Source organism: Conger conger, chromosome 12 (assembly GCF_963514075.1).
Source record: "Conger conger chromosome 12, fConCon1.1, whole genome shotgun sequence".
In the NCBI taxonomy this organism is placed as follows: domain Eukaryota; kingdom Metazoa; phylum Chordata; class Actinopteri; order Anguilliformes; family Congridae; genus Conger; species Conger conger.
The window spans coordinates 11,092,224-11,115,557 of NC_083771.1; the positions used below are offsets into that span (position 1 = coordinate 11,092,224).

General features: G+C 46.7%; 1 protein-coding gene across 1 annotated transcript in view; it reads right to left on the reverse strand.

The window, feature by feature from the left end:
* Positions 1-1,567: 1,567 nt before the first annotated feature.
* The window catches only part of brinp1 (bone morphogenetic protein/retinoic acid inducible neural-specific 1), a 125,957-nt gene continuing 104,190 nt past the window's right edge, over positions 1,568-23,334 (reverse strand). The window contains exons 6-8 of the mRNA XM_061215932.1: positions 16,715-16,951; positions 10,830-11,052; positions 1,568-4,506 (exon numbers count right to left, since the gene is read on the reverse strand). Coding sequence (XP_061071916.1) covers positions 3,366-4,506; positions 10,830-11,052; positions 16,715-16,951 — 1,601 coding nt within the window. The 3' untranslated portion in view covers positions 1,568-3,365. The remainder of the gene's footprint in view (positions 4,507-10,829; positions 11,053-16,714; positions 16,952-23,334) is intronic.

A 23,334-nucleotide genomic window follows, 5' to 3' on the forward strand; every position in this document is an offset into this window, starting at 1 on the left:
AAAGGTCTCATGTTTCACTCATTTTGTACCATTTAGAGTTCAGGTTTGCTTTCGGTCACATACAGATTCATTGTAACAGACATTTAAGCCAGGGCTGCCCAACATTTTCCACCCCTCTGTAAATACAATATGAAATGTCCTTAACTTTGAGGAATTCAGTAAATCCAATGTTGCCTTTGTCCACTCGTAGATAAGAATGTGAGCTCTGCAATTGTAGAAATGAAAGGCTACCTCACGAAAAATGTACATTTGAAGGAGAGTTTGCCTTCCTGTGAAAGACACATGCTGGCCGTAATGGCAACTGGAGAATTCCCATTGCAGTTCAGGGAGAAACAGCCGTAAACAACACAACACAAACTGTACAAAACCTGAACATATCAATTTGCGCATGGCCACACCCTTCACTCCATAAACGGAGTGAAATGCGAATTCTGTATTCAAACTTCAAGCTTAAAATCTGTAGAAGCATCATACAAATCTTTGTATTCATTTAAGTTAAATCAGTTTCTGAAATGGCTGTTCACAAGCTGGGCACTTTGGACCATTAGTGGTTGATACATTTTATGAAAATTAAATTAGGCATATATAGCTAGCTGGTGCTGTCTTGATATTTTCAGAATTTACTCAAATGGGCATTCACATCCTATTGATGACTGAAAGTAGGGGCTTATGCATTTCAAATGTCATCTTACAGTTCTACGTGGTACACTAAAACCTTCAGCCCATTCAGTGGCCCATACAATCAAAAAAGTACCACTGCCCTAAACAATCAAACAGCTGATACACTCAAATAAATATTTAATACAAAGATGATAGTCTCTGATATAGGAAATGGAGATTTGTGGACAAAATGATCTATTTCTGTTCCATTTGTTTGAAGACTCTTTTGTATGCTCCAGGCTCACAGCCACGGTTTAGAAGTTTTTTCCTTGCTTATAAAAATAAAACAAATTCTGTATTTCATCATACAACATCAGATTTCTCCCACCTCCCACATACTTTCTCTACTCAGCATTCCTGCATTAAATTTTTTTTAGATAAATTAATAACAATCAATAATAATAAAAGAGCACATTGCAGGTAATGAGAACTGGAGACGGGGGTTGTTGGGAATAATCTTTGCCAATAAACAAAAAGTAAAACTCAATAATGCGCCTGTGCAGGGAACTCGTTATGCACAAGTGCCAGAAAGGCTAACATAATGCGCTAAAGGCCTCTAAACACCCTATTAGCGCTGTGCTAGCATACAGTTCCTCACTCCCTAAGCTAAATACTCTTAGTGAATCCCTCTCTGTCCCTAGTTAGCTTTCTTACTCTGTTTTAATACTTTTAAGTACAGACGTTTATGGTGCAGGTACAACAAGACAACATAACTATTTACATATATAATGTACATTAGGCAAATGTTGTGTTTCTTCTGAAAGCCGTCGAGTCACCGCATACTTTCAAACAATTCCTCTCAGACATGCGGACATGCGTGGCTCTGTGGTAAGTCGCAGATCCCCCATTATCCCACTTGCCCCCACCGCCCCCCCAGCTCGGACAGAAAAATATTCAGACATTGATAGAGACTTTCCGGAGCTTTCTTTATTCTAGAAACAGGAAAACTTTTCAGAAATATATGGGCTGGCAGCTGGGATCTGGCTTCATCCTGTGACATTCGTGTGTACATCTGAGAACATTCAAATGAATCAAACTTGAAACAGCATGTTAAAGGGATAATTAACAGGCACTTTAATAATAATAATAATAATAATAATAATCATAATAATAATAATAATAATAAATGTTGTGACGGGTATTTAATAATAATGTTGAATTGGAATCTTTCCGGACTTCTGGATTTCGTATATAGGATGAGCCCCACTGACTGAAAAATGACGAAATTCACGAGCAAACAGTGCGCCTCACAGCAGAACTTCCACGTCTGAACTCCAGCCGAATCACACACTAAGGCAACGTTTTTGAACCGGTGTAGAGCGGCCACAAGCAAAACAGCACTTAAAGCTTCACACACATGCCACATGAGCGAGATTTGAGTCTAAAAGTCCGGTACTTCGGTACAGGCGTGCAACGTTTAACCCACGTTCACTCCTGATAATGGAACTGCAATGGCTTTTATGGTATCATACCTTCATCCTAAGGTAAGTATATGCCATTTTCTTCCACTTTCTTTCTCTGGCTCATCCATTACAGATAAGTTGCAAAGCAACAAAAAAGAAAAGAAAAAGCAGTTTTGTGTACGGTACATTTTTCAGAGAGAGAAATGTGCGTAGGCCCGTGTGTTTTGTGTTCACCTCTGGGAAGCCGCGTGGCTCGTATTGTATCTGGGCGCAGACGAATGATCGATGCTCGAATTTGTTCTCCATGCCGGTAAGCTTGACACGTCAGTACTCACAGGGTGTACATTTTGCGAACCTGTATGGAACGGCATCGATTGTTCATCTTCAGACCGCGGGAGCACACTCGGGCATCGGCAGGAAAAAAATTAAAAACACGGGCGGACATTTTATTTTTTTATTTTTGCCAGCTGCCATCCGCTCGTGGTGAACCCACTCACTCCCCCGCGGTCTGTCCGCGAAACAAACACCGCTAATCACCGCGCAAATTACAAAGGAAAAGCCGACGTCTTCCGCATTTTTAAAAAACAAACAATGCTGCGCAGCTGGGCCTGCTTTTGTGTCCTGTTCTTTGTGAAAGGAGCAAGACGCTTTTGTGTTGAACCGTGTGCAACCGCGATGCTAATCGCTCTCTACTTAGAGTGCGCTAAAATAAACTTCCTGCAAGCCATGTAGATAAAGCAATACCGACCGAGACATTATTTATCTGTATATTCTTAATAAAATGCTTGTTTTAAACTATACATACATTTTTTTTCACCCATTCTGCAAATAGACAAATTGCCATTTTGTTAAAATAAAGATTGTTTAAAAATGTTTTTAAAGATAAGAATGGCAGTTTCGATGTCCCATTTTTCCCTCATTAAAGTCCCTCAGTAAAGTCAAGGCCTTAGTCTCCAGTTGTTTAATTTTTTTCCTTCTTTATGTTCTTTTAGGAAACGACAGACATGCTTCTGACAAATATGGTACAGTCTTGTTAAATGGTTTTTTAAGTTCATCTCCATCCTTCTCCAAACTAAAACGCAATTACTTTTCCCCCTTTGTTTTTTTTTTAACAATTACATTTACAAATTGTTCAGTATTACATCAAAAAGTAGAACAAAAAAAGGGTCCGAAACAAAGAAAAATAAATAAAAGGAAAGTTTTGCTTGTCTCCAAATGTTTTCTTTTTTGTTTGTATCATAGAATTTTAGATGTGTTTTGTGTTCATGACTGATTTGTGGTTTAGCGTGTTTGTGAGAGGCCTCAGCAGAGCTTGGTGGTCAGGTGGTCCGCCTGTTTGAGGATCTCTGTGTTGTACATGTCCAGGGCGTGGTTGACGCGGATCATCTCGCTGTTGCTCAGCTTGAGCCGGTGCTTCAGCATGCAGGAGAAGAGGTCCAGCTGGGGCTTCCCGGGGGCCACGGGCGGGGCCAGGCGGTTGATCCGCTCTCGGATGTCCAACAGGAGCAGCATGACCGAGGAGGACGAGTAGAACTGGGTCCCCTGGGTGTAGGACTGGTTGACCTGCTGGACGGCGCTCCGCAGCAGGTCGGCGTTGAAGCGGAGGCTGTAGCCGAACACCTGCACGTCCGAGATCTTGATGTAGATCTGCCGCTTGCTGGGGTCCGACAGGTCCACCGGGCCCTGGCCCGTGTCGTTCCGCAGGGTGGTGGGCACCTTGGCTCGGCTGCGAAGGTAGATGTGCACCGTCTCGAAGAAGGTCTTCCAGCGGTTGCCCAGGAGCAGGGTCCAGTTGAAGCACTGCGAGTTCTGCAGGCGGACCTTCTCCCAGCGGGGGTAGCCGTGCTCCCCGAAGGGCATGCTCCAGCCCTCCGAGTGGCTCCCGCTGAAGGGGTTGACGTAGACGAAGAACATGGGGTCCACGCTGCTGTTGCGCATCTGACAGATCTTCATGGACAGCCCGATGACCATGTGCAGGTAGTCCATGCGGTTCCGGTTGCTCTTCAGCGTCAGCGACATCCTCTTCCTCCAGCGCGGGTCGAAGAAGGTCTCCAGGCGGATCTCGTTGCTGATGAAGGTGGTGTGCACGTAGAGGCGAGAGTCCATCTTCTGCAGGAGGTACTTGAGCTCCAGGTCCTGGAAGTCCAGGTCGGTCTCGAAGCTGAGGAACTGCTCGCTGCGCTCTGAGTCCACGTTCTGCGGCTCGCAGCGGCCCCGGTACAGCTTGTAGCCCTTGTTGCAGGAGCCGCACAGCGAGATGTTGGCCAGGCTGCACATGGCGCAGCTGTTGTTGCCGCCGATGACGCAGGGGATGGGCCGCTGGCACAGGCTGACCCCCGTGTGGCACACGCACGTCCGCTGGCTCTCCAGGAAGGTGCCCCAGAAGCCGTTCTCGTTGCAGTACAGGAAGGACTGCACCCGGTTCAGCCACTGCAGCACCGACCTAGACGCACAAACACGGAAACAAACACCGTTCGCATTATTACAGTTACTTCGCTGATGGTTTTGTCCAGAGAGACTCACAGTTGACTAAGCAGGAGCTTGTCCCACCTGGAGCAAGGTGGGGCGAAGGGCCTTGCTCAAGGGGCCAGCAGCTGCACTGAGCTTATCACATCAACGCTGGGACTTGAACCATTACCTTCCAGGTCCCAGTCAAGCACCTTAGCCACTGTTATGGCCCAACCTCTCCCATGAACCACAGGGAGCACAATTGGACCACAACCTAAAACTAATTGGCACTAAACCAAAGTCCAAAATAAAAATAAAAATAAAAACACATTACAAAATCAAAAAAGGAAAAACTGCAAACAAAACATGGCATAAAACACTTGGCACAAAAAGGCACCTTCAAAAAATGAGTCTCTTCAAAAGGGTCTTTAACAGCAGAAACTTCCACCTTCTATTATTTTTGGGCGGCTGAACATAATTTCCAATCAGCTAATTAGTCAACTGTCTGCAACTGAAGGAGCCAGCCACATGAATGCGGGGAGACACCACTAGGCTTTAGGCCGCATTTGCTTCATGTACAATAACGCGACTCACACACCCCTTTGTCACAGGAGCTTACGCTACACGGCCGCGTCACAGACGGCACGCAATCCAATCTGCTGGAGGAAGGAGGACGGACAGCCTGAGCGCCTGGCTTTACACAGCGCATTATCCCGCATTCATACCCGCTAAACCTGCCGTTTCCGCTCACGGCTTCCCCGGCCTTCTCCACAGTCTGGCTTTCAGAGAGGGGGCTGCGGGTGGTGAACTTCTGACCTTCTGAACCGGAGAGAGGATCGGTCGAGGCCCATCTAAATCCGGCTCTGTTGATGGAGAGATCGGAGCGGGATCGAGTGGCTACGGATCGAGGCTCGGTCAACACCGCGAGCAGCTTGTTTTCCTGGCGACGGAGACGCTCTTTCACGGCTGTCACGCTGTCAATCGCGATGGGAAAATACCCACCCTCTGCTTTGATCTAATTCTGTGAGTGCTATTCGTAGAATAACTCCATTTAAAGTACTACTTACATAATTTGCAGCCTGAAATGCCGGATTTCTATTCAAGGATGAACATGAACGTGAATGTTCAACACACAACAGGGTTTAAAGGCAACATTTATCTTCCTAAATGCCAAACCAGTTCTTTTTAAATCACCTGTTTAACCACAAACAAAAAAACATTTCATCGCCGTGTATTGCAATTGCTTTACTCTTGCCCTTCAAGTGTCATACATACATCGCATCACTGAAACACAGGAACAGAAAATACCACGAGACAGAAATAACTCTTACTTCCTGTAACTAAGCAGATTCCAAGATAAGATCTGAATGTGGTGTCATTTTCCATGTTAAATACCATAAAAGGAAATTTCACCTTTCTCGACCTTCTATGTACAGTAAATGCTGCGATGACAATGTCTGTTTTAGTCGGTTGCCATAGTTAATTTGCTAGGAAAAAAACAGAGTAAAATGATTGTTTTGTACGGTTTAACATGTCCGCCACCTCTCCCTCCGCTCCCACGGCGTATTTTATTTGATCCGCCCCGCCGGCCGCAGAGAGGTTTTATTATCGGAGCGTCTTTCGGAGAGCGGCGAGGCGCGGTGCTTTAGTTTCCCGCCGTTTATTTCCCGCCCCGGAAAAAGAAAAAGGAGCGTCTGCCGGCGCCTTTCGCCGGAGGGAATGAGACGGAAACGACTGGAGATGAATTCTGTTTGTTTTCACGAGTGGCTGCGCGGTCCCGGCGTGCGTAGCGCCGTGGGCCCGCATCATCGCCGATGCCGTCCTTTTCGGGAGGAATGTCATCGCTCGAACCGCCGAGCGGCCGCGTCTGAGGAATTAATAAGCCTGAGTGGTCGACGCCGGGGCGGACTTATTTATTTATTTATTTTCACGCGTGCGCGTTTCTTTTTTTTTGGTTCGTGGCCCGAGAAACACGAGGATCTGGGAGCGTTTTTCAAGAGGGGGGAAATGGACTCGGCGGTTAACGCGGACGTGATCTTCGGACGGGCACGGGAGTGCGGGGGGGACGGCGGATTTGAATGGACCGCTTTCTCTCGGGGGAAACATTCAGGTCACGTTCCAGATATGCAAACGTGTCTAGGCCTTGTGATCTCGCTCTTACGGTCAGGGACCGGCGCGGCTGAAACGGACACTATTTTTACTCTGAAAGGCACCGCAGCTCATTCCTCCCCAACGTTTACTGGTTGCTACTGACGACTGATGAGCCCAATTAAGCGCCAGGCCTAATTGCTTACAGCAGGCAGCTGCATTTTTTGATTCGCAGAGGTGGGAGCTGAGCTTCGGTTAGCAACCGCTTTAATCACACGGTGATTTAGTCAAAAATGTGAGCCAGGACCAGCTCCTTTGACTTCCTTTCAGAAGTGCCCTTTTAGCTTCTTTGTGAGACTGTTGGGGCTCTCTGCAAAACACAGCTAAATCTTTATATAAATGGAACCTAAAGTGGAAACATTGAGCATTCTGTTGCAAACCGAACTCCGATGCTCTAATGGCAATTCTGAATATTCTTTGTGCTGTAAAACATGGCCTATGTCATTATCGATTCAGGCTACACCCCCGATACACCCACCCAATGGGAACAGACATACCTGAAGGCCACAGTTGACAGGAAACATATCGTTCAACACAGAAACCGCAGCAAAACTTTTCTGATTGAAAATTATTTTCTGATTGAATGTGCTTGTAGAGAAGTATTGAGAAGTCTGTCAAACTCTAGGTCACAGGTGTCAAACTCCAGTCCTGGAGGGCCGCAGTGTCCGCTGGTTTTTGGGATGTTCTCAGCACCTGTGGTTCATTCCAGTCATTGATTGGCTAAAGAATCCACACAAGGCCTTAAGTGACAGCTGATTGTAAGTAACTACAAAAACCTGCAGACACTGCGGCCCCCTGGGAATTCAACTTGACACCCCTGCTCTAGGTGAAGAAGATTGTAATTTGTATGTATGTAGAATGCTTTTGTGAGGATGCATCTTTCCTTGCCAGTCATTAGACAGGTCTGCTACTATTTCTCTCATTAATCAGGCGAATGCACTTATGTTTCTCCAAAATTTAAAGCCACTCTAGATAAGAGTATCAGCTAATGAAGGCAATGTAATGTAAAGTAATGAAGCATTCTGGTATACAGGAAGGCCACAGTCTCCATGCCATGCCATGCCTCCTGACATGTCAAAGAAACTGGACCTAGGATGCAGAAATACCTTATTCAAATAAATACTATTTCACTAAACTACGTCATGGTCTGGACATAACCTAGCACACGCTGATGATTTCTGATGCAGAGGGAGATGTATGTCAGACTGCATATGGTTTGATTTTGTCACCTTCCTCTTTGACTGTCATTCGAATACTAAGCCTCTGGTCTCCCTGAAAACCATACCATTTATTGTCTCTTTGCTTGCAACGCTGCATTATGGAAGGTCTACATACAAATTAATAATACAAACAATAATGTTCTAAAAATCTTGCCACAAGACTGACACTTCGAAAGCTGTTTTTATTTTTATCTTGCTTATTTGACGTTTGAGAATCAATATCTTAAGAACGAAAAGTAAACATTTAAAGGGACTGATTTTAGTGTATCTGAAATGGAGGGTTTGCAGAGTAAATAATACTGCGTGTCTTGTTGAGCTTCAGATTTCATTCGCAGTGTTTTGGTGTTTATCCCGTCCTGGAATCGTTCCACATTTAGAAATTCAGATAATCCCCTTTTTATATTTCCACATGCAGCTTCGGCAATCAAACTGTCTGGCTTCTATGAAGTGGAAAAACAAAAACAATATTTAGGTTTATTTAACACGTTTGCAGGAGGCCCACAATCTGGCGGCTTTCACTGGCTCACATAAATCTCTTGTCACCTCTGAACCTGGGACTTAATGCGAGAGTTCATCCTTCATTGTCAACAACAAATGGCTCTGAATAGTAAAATTAAACCTCCAGCAAAACAGGAAGTCCTGGCAGCTCGTCATTAGCCATGAGAGAGAGAGGGGAAAACTTTGATGCTGATGAAAAATGTGCATGAAGCTGAACCGCGCGCCCGTGAAATGATTCCCCCAGCTATGGGCCAAATAACCTTTCATTTCTGCCGACCCGCGGACCCGTTCTCCTCTCCAGTGCTGGCGGCTTCCTCCCTCTTCACCCAGAGATCAAGCGCTCTCAGAAAACAAGCGCCGGCATTAGAGCCTCGCTCTCGCGCGTCCCGGAATCGGGTCCCCCCTGCCCCTTCGGCCCTCGACATGAAGGGTTCCGCCGCTGCGCTCTGAGGAGTCCGGGCAGGAACGCGCCACGCAGCTCGTTATAATCCTGGCCTGGCCGTCCCTGCGGCTCTGGGCTAGCTGGTGGGGGCGGTGAGGCCGGCTCTTCTCCCAGACGACCTCTCGGGCAGAGAGCTGGCCGCCACGGCGCCTGGAAGCCCCGCTAATTTCGCACGGAGGGACCGGGCGTCAGGGCCAGGAAGCCGCGCGCGGCGTTTTAACCGCGACCGCTCCCCGCCGTGTCCTCGTCCGTCTCCTCCGCAGCACGCCCGTCTCTCCCACGCCAAGGACCTCTCCCTGTTTTATTATTTACTTGGCAGGGCGAATTGACTTTCCTCAGTGCTTTCGCTCGAACACGCTTTCGGTCTGGTCTTTTTTAAGCGCACTCTGGCTGTCGCCGTTCGGATGTTCCTGGAGAGGCCACCTCGGCCGGCTCAGCCCAGCTTCCATCACGTCCAGTCCGTTTTATTTGTGTAGTGCTTTTCCCAGCGTCACAGAGACACTTTGCAGAGTAACAGAGGGCAAAATAAGGGCTGAAGCCCTACCCGAACCCCCAGCTAGCAGGCACTTGAGGTTAAAAAAGCACTTTATTAGGTATTTATTTTTAGACTTATTAAGTCTTCTGTTGCTGTAGCCTATCCACTTAGAGGTCTGACGCATTGTGTGTTCAGAGATGCTCTTCTGCATACCGCTGTTGTAATGTGTGGTTATTTGTGTTACTGTAACCTTCCTGTCAGCTTCTCCCATTAACAATTTGTTTCAGCCCATAGAACTGCTGCTCACTGGATGTTTTTTGTTTTCCGCACCATTCTCTGCAAACCCTAGAGACTGTTGCATGTAAAAATCCCAGGAGATAAGCAGTTTATGAGATACTCAATCCACCCTTTTGGCACCAACAATCATTCCACAGTCAAAGTCACATCGATGACATTTCTTCCCCATTCTGGCATTTGGTCTGAAAAACAGCTAAACCTCTTGACCACGTCTGCATGCTTTTATGCATTTAGTTGCTGCCACATGATTGGCTGATGAAATATTTGCATTAACAAGCTGGTGTACAGGTTTACTAAAGTGATCACCAAGTGTATATTTGCCCATGGCATAGCCTCAGCCAAAATGAACACAGGACTGCAGTGGTACAACTTCCAACTCATATTCAGATATGAAATGCCCACAAAGATTCTCCAATCAAATTAATATACAGTTAACAGCTTCGGGGTTGCTATTGGAAACGAAACCCTGGTGATCATGCAGGCGTGGAGGGAAGTAGAGATGTCTCTCTGAAGGAAAAATAATAATTTTGTTATTAATTATTTTAACAAAGTTAAATGTGCTCTTTACAGGTCACTTTCCCCAGTTCCCTAACCATTTCACACACACACCCACACACACACACACACACACACACAGACACACACACACACACACACAAATACACATATGCACACACATTTAGTTTTTTTGCACCATTCATTGCACGCTTTAGAGACTAGTGTCACATTACTTTACATTGGTGTACACTGTAATGTAACATAAGGTTATGTAAAGTTACATCGAGTAATGTTAGGTAATGTAACACAACGTAATGCAACGTAATGTATAGTAGTAGTGGTAGTTTTTGTTCGTAATTTACCAAGATAAAGTTACATAGTGTGCTCCATGCCTGTTAATTGGGCTAAACCCAACACCACATACAAGATAATGTAATGTAATACAATTCATACACGGCGACATTAGCTCAGGTGGTAAGAGCAGTCGTCTGGCAGTCGGAGGGTTGCCTGTTCAATCCCGCCCTGGGTGCACCGAAGTGTACCTGAGCAGGACACCTAACCCCCAAATTGCTCCCGACGAGCTGGCTGCCTGGCAGCCAATCGGCGTTGGTGGGTGAGTGTGAGTGTGAGTGTGAGTGAATGGGTGAATGAGGAGTTATATAAATGCAGGCGTTTAGCATTTCCATAACTGGATGTACAGTAAAGGGGCCTCTGACGGTGAGTGCAGTGAAGGGCCCCACCTCTCTCTGGGCATCTGGTGGTTGGGGTTGTGGTGACAGCGGATGCTGAGGCCGAACAGCTTGCGGGCGGTGCGCTGCATCTTGAAGCGCTGCACCTCCAGGGAGCTCTGCAGCAGACGGTACCGCGCCTGCAGGTCCCAGTCACTGCCCCACAGGAGCTGCACGCTGCTCACCGGGAGGAAGTGGGTGGAGGGCAGCCTCTTCAGGAAGGACTTAAACTCGTCTGAGAGAGGGGGAGGGGGAGAGAGGGAGGGAGAGGGGCAGAGGGAGGGGGAGAGGGAGGGAAAGAGGGAAGGAGAGGGGGAGGGGGAGGGAAGGGGAGAGAGGGAGGGAAAGAGGGAAGGAGAGGGAAAGGGAAGGGGAGGGGGAGAGGGAGGGAGAGGGGGAGAGTTATATTATGCTATTTTAATATTGTGTTCTTTATGTGTATGCTTTGGGAATAATTACATTTGTATTTCATGCCAATGAAGAAACTTGAGTTTGAATTTGAGTGAGGACCTAATCAATCTGAATCATACCAAAGACTGAATCAAATTGAGGACCTAATCCCAGTCTGAATCATACCAAAGACTGAATCATATTGAGGGCCTAATCCCAGTCTGAATCATACCAAAGACTGAATCATATTGAGGACCTAATCCCAGTCTGAATCATACCAAAGACTGAATCATATTGAGGGCCTAATCCCAGTCTGAATCATACCAAAGACTGAATCATATTGAGGACCTAATCCCAGTCTGAATCATGCTGAGGACATCATCCCAGTCTGAATCACACCGATATTTCTCACTTCCTCCCTGTCTGGCAATGGGCATACCCTGCACCCATTTACAGAGATGGATTGTGGGTAATGGCGCTGTGACAGGGTGGCAGCAGGTCCTGGGGGTGGTCTTGCGCATTAGGCTGTGTCACACCCAATAAACCGGGGCGGGATCCAAGCCGAGGAGCCAACCAGGCATGCACGCTGCATCCGTTCGGTCACATGACCCACCCTGAAAGCCTGCTGGAAGTGGCACGATAAGCAGTGATAACTCTGCTCTAATATGCTTGCGCGTACTGTACTGTGGTCCCTGCCTCTGTTAACACAGCTGTGATATACACGCGTGTGTACTGTTTCTGTGTTCCCTGCCTCTGTTAACACAGCCGTGATATACACGCGTGTGTACTGTACTGTGGTCCCTGCCTCTGTTAACACAGCCGTGATATACACGCGTGTGTACTGTTTCTGTGTTCCCTGCCTCTGTTAACACAGCCGTGATATACACGCGTGTGTACTGTTTCTGTGTTCCCTGCCTCTGTTAACACAGCTGTGATATACACGCGTGTGTACTGTTTCTGTGTTCCCTGCCTCTGTTAACACAGCCGTGATATACACGCGTGTACTGTTTCTGTGCTTCCTGCCTCTGTTAACACAGCCGTGATATACACACGTGTACTGTTTCTGTGTTCCCTGCCGCTGGTAACACAGCCGTGATATACACGCGTGTACTGTTTCTGTGTTCCCTGCCGCTGTTAACACAGCTGTGATATATACGCGTGTGTACTGTTTCTGTGTTCCCTGCCTCTGTTAACACAGCCGTGATATACGCGTGTGTACTGTTTCTGTGTTCCCTGCCTCTGTTAACACAGCCGTGATATACGCGTGTGTACTGTTTCTGTGTTCCCTGCCTCTGTTAACACAGCTGTAATATACACGCGTGTACTGTTTCTGTGCTTCCTGCCTCTGTTAACACAGCCGTGATATACACGCGTGTACTGTTTCTGTGCTTCCTGCCTCTGTTAACACAGCCGTGATATACGCGCGTGTACTGTTTCTGTGTTCCCTGCCTCTGTTAACACAGCCGTGATATACACACGTGTACTGTTTCTGTGTTCCCTGCCTCTGTTAACACAGCCGTGATATACACACGTGTACTGTTTCTGTGTTCCCTGCCTCTGTTAACACAGCCGTGATATACACACGTGTACTGTTTCTGTGTTCCCTGCCGCTGTTAACACAGCTGTGATATACACGCGTGTGTACTGTTTCTGCGCTTCCTGCCACCGGTAACGCAGAGCGACAGGCAGTACGGAGAGGGTGGAGTCAGGAAACTGAGTGCTAAAGCAGGTCACGCACGCCTCGCTCCAGGGCAGCGGACGTTAATGAAAGTTAATTAAAGGACACGTGTAACAGACAAAGTGTGACCTATGGAGGAAGGAACATCCCCGACGTGCTTCAAGCAAGCTAAAAAAATCGAATCAATCAAGGATCAAATAGGCTTTCCACTACCAGGACGAATTGTGTTTGGTTTTTGACTCTGAGGAAGACGTTGTTGACGTTGGAACGTCAGTCTTCCCTGTCCGTTTAATTTTTCTGAGCTGTGTGCCTCACTGTCTCTGATTTTGGGCTAGACAAATTGTGACCTGTTTGTTTATTTATAAAAATTTTTTACGTTTCTCAGATTTCTGAATAATATGGTTTTGCAACTAAAATAAAGGTACTGAGCGAGGTAGCTAGCTGCTACGTGAAATAACTACATATAAACACAATTGCAAAAAACATGAGTGATTTTTACCAGTTATAGATGTCACCTGTAAACTGCACCTGTCTAATCCCCAATTCCCTGCCCACAATATCTTTGTTTATACATGACCAGCCCACCAATCGCACAGTTGACCTGATGACCAAACCTCAGGTCCCTCCCACTGTACCCGGACGCTCCTGTTCACGGAGACGTGAAACGTGTGCGGTCAACTCAATTCCCACATCGATTTGGGGGACCAGGAGGCATGCCCAGGGAGAGAGCTCTCTGATTGGTCTCCAGACGCGGATGGATCAATGCCTCCTTCAAATTCCCTCTGAGCCTGTACTATAATCTCAATACTTCATACCAACTCATCGAGGCCCCTATACGATCCAATTAATCACCCCGCGCATGCCTGCGCACGCAAACACACACTTGGGCAGGTGTGTACACACACAGAACAAACACGCACACACACACTTGGGCAGGTGCATACACACGCCACCGTTTTATAGTCCAAGTGACTGAATTCACTCCCATGGATGCGGTATCAATCTCAGCCAATCGCAGCCTCAGACAGCAGTGAGGTCACAGTCGGGGGCCTGATACCGGCCACTCTCCCCGTCTCTCTCTCTCTTCCTGCTGTAAAGGTTTACAGTGGAGCGCGGCCATTTTCTAATTGTGCCCGCGACCTTGAGGAGCTTCAACTCAATTTGTGCGTCCTGTTATATATAACCGCAGTCTGTTATTTGGGCCTTTATGAAACGTTAATAATGTATAAGGGACCAGGCGTGGCAGGATGATACCGACTGCTCCTCAGAAGATAGCCCTCTGATATCCCCCCCGTTTGTGTACTCTGACTGGATCAGCTGGAGGCAGCTGAAGGCACTGGCAATATGACTGTTTGTGTCACAAGGCGAATCCAGAAATTGTGTTTATTCAGACACACGATTATCTTCCGCAAAGAGCTGATTTTGGTGTGAAAAGGAGAGGGATTTCATTGGCAGAACATGCCTGTTATATAAGAGTGTAATTAAAAGCCTTTTTTTCGTTGTTGCAATGTGCTGTCCAAATGCTCTTGATGCGTACTTGGCACACACGCAGATGCTGTTGAACCAAGTCCCAATTTGTTTCACTGAAATTTTAAGGGGGACACTGTTTTTGTGAATCGTAAATCAGTTTAACTGCTGAATGAGTGCTATGTAATCACTTTGAAGTAATGACTTCAACAACGTTACTCAAGGTAGTGTGTGGGTGTGTGTGTGTGTGTGTGTGTGTGTGTCTCTGGGCGTCTGTGTGAAAATTTGTGTCTAGCATAGTTGCATTTATACGTAGATCTGGGCATGGGTGGATGCATGTGCACAATATTGTTATGTAGATTTTTGTATGTAGTTGTGTGCAGATGCACGCACCTGTGCGCTCACACACACATATGTGCATATACACACATACAGATGCATCTACACACACAGTACAGAAATGTACACACACACAGACACTCATGCATACCCATACAAATACATCTACATCTACGTGTGTGTAGATGCATTTGTGTGTGGACTTATCTGTATGTATGTGTGTGTCTGTGTGGGTGTATGTGTGTGTGTGCATATATATTGTGTGTGTATATTGTGTGTGTATATGTATGTGTGTGTCTGTGTGAGTGTATGTGTGTGTGTATGTGTGTGTGTGTATATTGTGTATGTGTGTGTGTGCATATGTATGTGTGTGTCTGTGTGGGTGTATGTGTGTGTGTGCGTATACATTGTGTGTGTGTATATTGCGTGTGTATATGTATGCGTGTGTCTGTGTGTATATTGTGTATGTGTGTGTGTGCATATGTATGTGTGTGTCTGTGTGGGTGTATGTGTGTGTGTGCGTATATATTGTGTGTATATTGTGTGTGTATATGTATGTATGTGCCTGTGTGTATATAGTGTATGTGTGTGTGTGCATATGAATGTGTGTGTCTGTGTGGCTGTATGTGTGTTTGTGTATGTATGTGTGTGCGTATAGATTGTGTGTGTGTGAGTGTGTGTGTATATTGTGTGCGTGTGTGTGTGCATATGTATGTGTGTGTCTGTGTGGGTGTATGTGTGTGTGTGCGTATATATTGTGTGTATATTGTGTGTGTATATGTATGTATGTGCCTGTGTGTATATTGTGTATGTGTGTGTGTGCATATGAATGTGTGTGTCTGTGTGGCTGTATGTGTGTTTGTGTATGTATGTGTGTGCGTATAGATTGTGTGTGTGTGAGTGTGTGTGTATATTGTGTGTGTGCGCCTGTCGATAATCTGCGGGGTGCATCCGTGCGGCCGTGTTAAAATGCTCGCTTCGCACTCCTCCGTTCGTGACGACAGGCGAGAGAGGGAGCCCTGACGCACTCAGCCGCTGGCGTGAAACCTGGCGACCGCAGCGATTTACTGCGACAGACGTCCCCTCCAACAGAAGGCGGGCCGCGGCTGCTGAATAATTCATGGCCGCTTTACTGCAGATCGGCTCACACGTTCCAACGTTCAGGCTTTATACGAGGTGTGCCGTAAAACAATGGCATCGTGTGACTCAGATCACACTGTGTGGATTTAGAGCGCTGCCGAACCACTGTTTACCGCCGTTAAATACAGCTGTTCAAATAAAGCGCCGTTCGATAGCGTGCGCTAGGAGGGACCGCCGTAACCGGGCCGACAGCAGGGACGGCGGTCGTGCTAATAGCCGTGACCTCTGATGCCTTGCGGTCACTGCGGAACGTTCCGGGCTCTTTCGGGGCAGTGAGGAGGGCAGAGGTGCTCTGAGCCGTCCCTCGGTCGATTATGTACGGGCGCTTTTGACTGCACTGAAGAACCCGGATTACACAGGGCTCCCAGCTCGACACAGACAGATAATTTACTCCTTCATGTTCACCTCTTCACCTTCCGAACTGAAAAGGCCTTCATTTGGACCCAGGGGGTGGACCCAGTTCAGTTGTGATCAGTGCCTTAGACTGGTTTAGCTGAGGTCATTTTGTTAGCCATGTTTAGCTGAGGTCATTTTGTTAGCCCAGTTCAGTTGCGATCAGTCCCTTAGCCTGGTGGTTCAGCTGAGGTCATTGCGTTAGCCATGTTTATATGCGGTCAGTCCATTAGCCTGGTTCAGCTGCGGTCATTCTGTCTGCTAGCCTGCGGTCTACTGTTCATCATTACACATGTTGGTGTATAGTGAGAGGTGAATCTCGTGTCATCTCGTGTCCCTCAACATGGCAACACTGTGATCTGTTTTATTGACCCTGTCTGTGCAGCACATTTCCCTCCGGGACGAAAGAGACTGACTTTCTCAGTCTGGGGCATGCTCTGTCCACTGATCTCAGGTCAGCAGGCAGCTTGGTCTCAGGTTACCCTCTCACCTGAGTTCTCAAAGTCCTTGTAGGAGGCCGCCCAGGATTCTGCCATTCCCAGCAGCGTGTTCTCCATGATCTGGATGTCGGTGATGGGGCAGTTGCATTGTGGGAACTCGTCGGCGCATTGGCAGATGCACTGGCTGTCCCGGCACACGTACTCCCCCTCGCCGTTACACATGATGTAGCTGAGAGCTGATTGGACAAACTTCTCCTGTAGGTATTCTGGGAAAATCACCTGCAGACCTGTAGCGGAAGCCAAAAAAAAAGAGTTTTTCAATGAATAGATACTTTTGTTAACTTAAATTTGACCTGCTTGGTCCAGAGTTACTTAACTATTGTTACTTCTGGTATTTAATTGGTTATGCTCAATTGAAGCATGAAGCTGAGCAGCCAATGAACTTGCGTATGCAGGAGTTGTTTGATGAAACTAAAACAATGGTGTCTGCTGCTGCACAATAAAACACATGATCCAATGTGTTTCTCAACACACAGAGCAGAGTGTTTATTCGCCAGCAGTGCTATAAGGAGGGGAAACATGGTGATGCGGTGAGACTCGTGCTTTCACTCCCCAAGGCACCGTGTTCAAGAAGGCACCGAGGTCAAATCCTAGCTGTGTGGAGTTTGCATGTTCTCCTCATGTTGGTTTCCTCCAGGTACACTGGTTTCCTCCCACTTCCTCCCACTACCTCAAAACTGACCTTGGGGCATGAATATATGAGTGAACACATATTTATTATATACCTGCGAAGGATTGGTGATGGATTCCTGTCTGTCAGCCAATGTCTGCTGGGATAAGCGCCAAACCCACCCCGCCCCTCATATTCATTCTGTGTGTATGGGAATTTCTAGTCTGCCCTGTATGTCCTTCTCAGGCTTCTGTAGATCAATAGCTTTCAGTTTCCCTGCAATGGACATACATGTGGTGTTCATTTTACTTATAGAGAATGCAAAAAGTTTTGTAAACTACAGACAGGTTACTATTATGTTGCATCTTTCAGTACTGTTCTAATGATTATTGTGGGTTCTCATGGATACATAGACTTATGTATTAACTTTTTAATTGGTAAATAATCTGAGTAACCATTTCAATTCATGACTCAAATTAAAATTGGCATATTTTGACTTTTAAAGTTAAATATTTCAAAGTTCTAAAAGACCCCCATTCGTTACTATTACTAGTAAGTTCTACTCAATATCAGGTATGCTGTCAGTTTGTTTTTGTGTTTGTTAGGTGCTAGCATTGATAAAGCTAGCCTCTGTCTCACCTGACTTTGAATTGCCTTTCTCAGCTCTATAATGACACATGATTGATGTGTCCCGTCATCTGGTGTTTTGCTTTATTTAACACGACAGTTACTCGATGCATCCGCTTATATGGTGCCTGCACTTGTGTGTATGAGTGTGCGTGTGTGTGTGTGTGTGTGTGTGTGTGTGTGTGTGTGAGAGAGAGAGAGAGAGAGAGAGAGAGAGAGAGAGGGGGGGGGGGTTACAGACAGAATCCATGACTATGTTGCTGTGTATGCAGTATATGCTTGTATGGTGTGTGTGCGTGTGTGTGAACATTGTCCAGTGTACATGTATGTATATTCGACAGATTGTTCCCTGCTTGGATATTCCTAAAATGAAGGAAACAGAATATGGACAGGTACCGTGTTCAGCCACGATTAGTAACTGAAAAAAAGGCCTGGTTTAAGACTGACGATCTCCAGACTATTTTCTGAATGCATTTTTGAACTTATTTCTGAAAACTTTTCCTGAAAACATTTTTTGAAATCTATTTCTCAAACGGCAATAACAAGTGCGTATGTGAGGGAATTACATCTCCAGCCATGATCCACATCCTCCAGCCAATCAGCCCTCTGTAAGCAGAAATTTCTATCCTGCGTGCCTACTGCAGAGAAATTGAGCACATCTTTACACTAATACTACTGGTGCTGCTACTACTACTACTACTACTACTACTACTACTACTGCTACTGCTACCACTGTTACTACTGTTACTACTACTACTGCTACTACTGTTACTGCTACTACTACTGCTACTACTGCTACTGCTACTGCTACTACTGCTACTACTACTACTACTACTACTACTGCTACTGCTACTGCTACCACTGTTACTACTGTTACTACTACTACTGCTACTACTGCTACTGCTACTACTACTGCTACTACTGCTACTGCTACTACTACTGCTACTACTGCTACTACTACTGCTACTACTGCTACTGCTACTACTACTGCTACTGCTACTACTGCTACTACTACTACTACTACTACTGCTACCACTGTTACTACTGTTACTACTACTACTGCTACTACTGCTACTGCTACTGCTACTACTACTGCTACTACTGCTACTGCTACTGCTACTACTGCTACCACTGTTACTACTGTTACTACTACTACTGCTGCTACTACTATAGCAAACCATAGCATGCTATTTGTTAACTGATGTACCTAATGTGTGCAGCACATCTGCACTTTGAGGGATGTTACCCTCAATCTGTTTTTCATTCTTTGGAGAGAATCAACCCAAATGAAGCAATGAGATACCCCGACACAACAATGCAGACAGACAACTGAAAATCTCAGCTCCTTGATTTGGGGAAACACATTTTTTTAACCTTTTTTAAGCTCTCAAGTGCCTGATTGTAGTTCTTGTAGTGTTACGAAACTACTGTAGTTTAGATCGGTGTGGTCCCTGCTGTGAAATCCAGCTATGCCAGCTTGAAAACTGAGTTGGTCAAGCTGGTCTAGCTGGGTATGAGCTGGTCAACCAGCTAGTGCTGGTAGCCTGTCTGTGTTGAGCTGGTCAAACCATGTCAAGCTGAGAGCTAGTTTGAACTGGTCAACCGGCTAAACCATGTCAAGCTGGGAGCTGGTTTTAACCAGTCAACCAGGTACTAACTGTTTCCAAATCTAGCTTGAGCTATGTTGAACTTGAGTTTTTTCCAGCAGTCAGAGGAGAATCCGTGACTCAGGAAACGCAGGGCAGGTGGTAGCGGACGTACTCTTGTCTGCTCGAGCACGCCATTTACCACCACGCCAGTCGGCGCAATCAAACGTTGCCATCGGAGAGGAGGGGGAGACGGATCGTTTCTGACCACAAGGCCGTGAGCGAGAAGACATTCTCCTCCACCGGGCTGTCTGCGGCCCCTGAGCCAATATTCATTTAGCGTGATGTATTCCTGGGCCTGAAACTTTAATGTGATTTGTGGGGGAATCCAGATGGCGGGTTCACGGATCGGCGCTGCTCGCTGACAGTTCAGCACAGCGCCAAGCCCGGGCCCGTTCGACCCGCTTTACTCAGCACCGCAGAGACGGTGGAAGGTTCCGGCAGTCCGACAGTGTCACTGTTTAAAAAAAAAAAATCCAATCTGATTTTTGTCCAATCCATCCCTTGTCTCTCTCTCTCCCTCTCTCTCTCTCCCCCTTCATTCTCTCTCCCCCTCCCCTCTTCTCTCTCTGTCCCTCTCCCCCCCTCTTTCTCTCTCTTGCTCTCTATCTCTCGCTCTTTTAGAGCTATCCCGACGGCCGCGTATTTCGTTTCTCAAAATTTCAACAACAGAAGGTCTGCATTAAACATACAGAGAAGAGGCTGCACGTTTTATTATTCTTATTTCTATTAACGGTGGTGTGATTCTCCGAACGGCTGAGAATAGCACTGAGCAGTAACTGACAGCCTTGTTAACGTGTGAGGCTGTGAGATTACCCTGGTAAAATCTGAGTCTCTGATAATCCTACCAGCGGCAGCCATATTTATTATAAAAGGGATGAGCTGTCATAAACGGTTTTCTGCGCCCCGTACACACGAGTGAAAACCAGAGTGAAGGTCGTAGCCTACCTCGTGGCTGCCGCGGTCAGCTCGTAAACGCTCCGAACAAAAACATGACTCAGAACGTATCCAAACATCCCTCACGTCCTGGCCCAGTGTAATTATCTGTGAACTCGTTAATTTCAAAGAGCAAATACGGGACACACTCTGCTGTCCGGTCACGCATACAAACACACACATACACACACGCACAAACACACACACACACACACACACACGCACACGCACACACACACACACACACACACACTACACACACCACACACACATACACACACACACTGATGCACACTGACACATACACACGCGCACATACACACACTACACACACCACACACACACAAGCACAAACATGCACACACACACATACACTACACACACCACACACACACACACTGACACACACCACACACACACACACACACTGATGCACACTGACACACACCACACACACATACACACACACACTGATGCACACTGACACATACACACGCACACACACACACACACACACACCACACACACACTGACACACACCACACACACACACACACACACACTGATGCACACACACACACACACACACACACACACACTGACACACACCACACACACACACACACACACACTGATGCACACACACACACACACACACACACACACACACAGTGTCAGTGCGCAGATTCCTCTCACGTTGCGGGACGCGGTGGAACTGAAACTCTCATGAACGCTAAAGCGTCGTTCCAGACGGCGAAGCGCTGTAACACCCCGGCTCATTCTATTTTTACACGGTGATGAATGGACGAGCGCCCGGCGCCCCGCGTTCACCGGTCCGCTCCGCTCCGACGCCACGCCTCGTCAACTCCGGCCCACGCCTCATAAGCTTTCATTTCGCGCGGTATTAATTATCCGTCGCTCGCCTGCAAATTCACAAAATAATCATTCCTTAATGTAACGACGCGAAAGAAAAGCATTGCTTGAACGGGACATTAAATTATGCCCATCCTTCAGGTACGTAATATTTAAGACTTTATATAAGACTTAATATTCCCAATAGAAGATACCTCTCACTCTCATGCAAATATGTCTACATAGGCATATAAGGCAATTGGAAAACATACATGAACAAAATATTAACTATTATTGCATACCCTTGAGATGTATTTTTGAATCACAGACATATCATCCATTCAAACTATCTAAAAATCTACAAATCATATCATATCATAGCATCTTAAGATCATCACAGGGGTATTCTAAACACCGAGACATGGTCTGTAAGTGCTCAGTTTGCTAAACTGCAAAGAAAAAGAAAAATAAATACTTATTGACTCTACCCAAGCATCAGAACATGTACCGTCATGCTATAAGTGCACTTAAGTAGAGCCACTGAGCTGTTCTGCTGGTCACACAGGGACTCAGCGGTTTAATGCCAAGCCCGCAGGAGTGAGTCTGCAGTGGGGAGACTCAGGTCTGGTCTGGGGGGGGCCTCAGGGGCCTTTCCCCTGAAAGGCACTTAACCGGCCGGGTCTAACGACCGTCTTTATTGGGTCAGCGCAGGTGCCTTCCCCAGCTCTGAGAGTATTATCGCTTTTAAAGAGCGCTAGAGAAAGCCCTCTCTTCCCTACAGCACTGCTTCAGCCCGCATCGCATGCACTGCCTGCACAATCCCAAAGCCCGTTAATACAAACGCGCAAACACTGGTCCTCTCCGCGACCTCTAGTTCAGCTTTTACCCAACCTTTTACCCAGCCAGACGTAGGTCAATTACGTAATTGTTTCTGATGCAAATACTTTCCTGCACTCGGTTGATCTTGCCTGGTGTAATTGGGCCAATCAAGAGGACCAGAAGGTGGGGTTTGCCCTTTGTGAGAGTATTTCATTCGTTTTAATACACCAGACAAGCTCAGAAGAGCATAGAAAAGTATTGGCCCCAGGTCTGGTCATGGCACAACGCTCTCAAAAGCGAGGGATGCAGTGGCACTGATTTTGCACGACCTCTGCAGTCAGTTATAGGGGCTTCTGTTCAAGGACCGCAGCACTCCAGGGCTGTCTGTACTGTACGGTGCTGCCCGCTAACTCTGGGTTAAAATAGACAGGGCTGCACCACACAAGCAAACGTCAAACACACGCAGATACACACCCGTACAGATGTGAATGTGAGCTCCGCGACCCAGTGGCTGCTATCGGGCAGGTAACGGTGGAGGATCTGTGGATCTGCTCCCACGTCTGGCCCCAGGTTTACGTTGTGTACGCAGGTAATAACAGTATTACAGTAAAACCTACATGCTCACACACACACACACACACACACACGCACACACACAAGTGAAAAGTTTTTATTTTCCTGCTCTCTTCAGTTAAAATCCAGCCGAAGAGTCACTGTTGAAAGACACCCAGATTAACCTGAACATTAACCTGCACACATCACAGTCGCCGTAACACCCCACTTCACTGAAAAAGGCTTGAATCTTCAAAAACAATGTCGACTGCGAAGCTCTACAAACGCGCACGGTCCTTCTGAAGCGTTTCTGACTTAAAACGTCTTTAACGATAGCGCCATCTGTTTCTGAACGCGCTACACCGAGCCCTTTCCAGAAGGATCCGGTCCACGCTGCAGAACACCGATCTGCGCGAAGCAGAGAAACACAACACTACCTTCGCTTCGCCAAGACGCTTTTTTCAATTAGAGAAGAACAGTGCTATCCGTGGTTTTTTTTCACTAGCACTTCGTAAAAGGTTAGTTTCTGACAGAATATTTTCCTAGCCTCGTGGACGGGGTGAGTAAC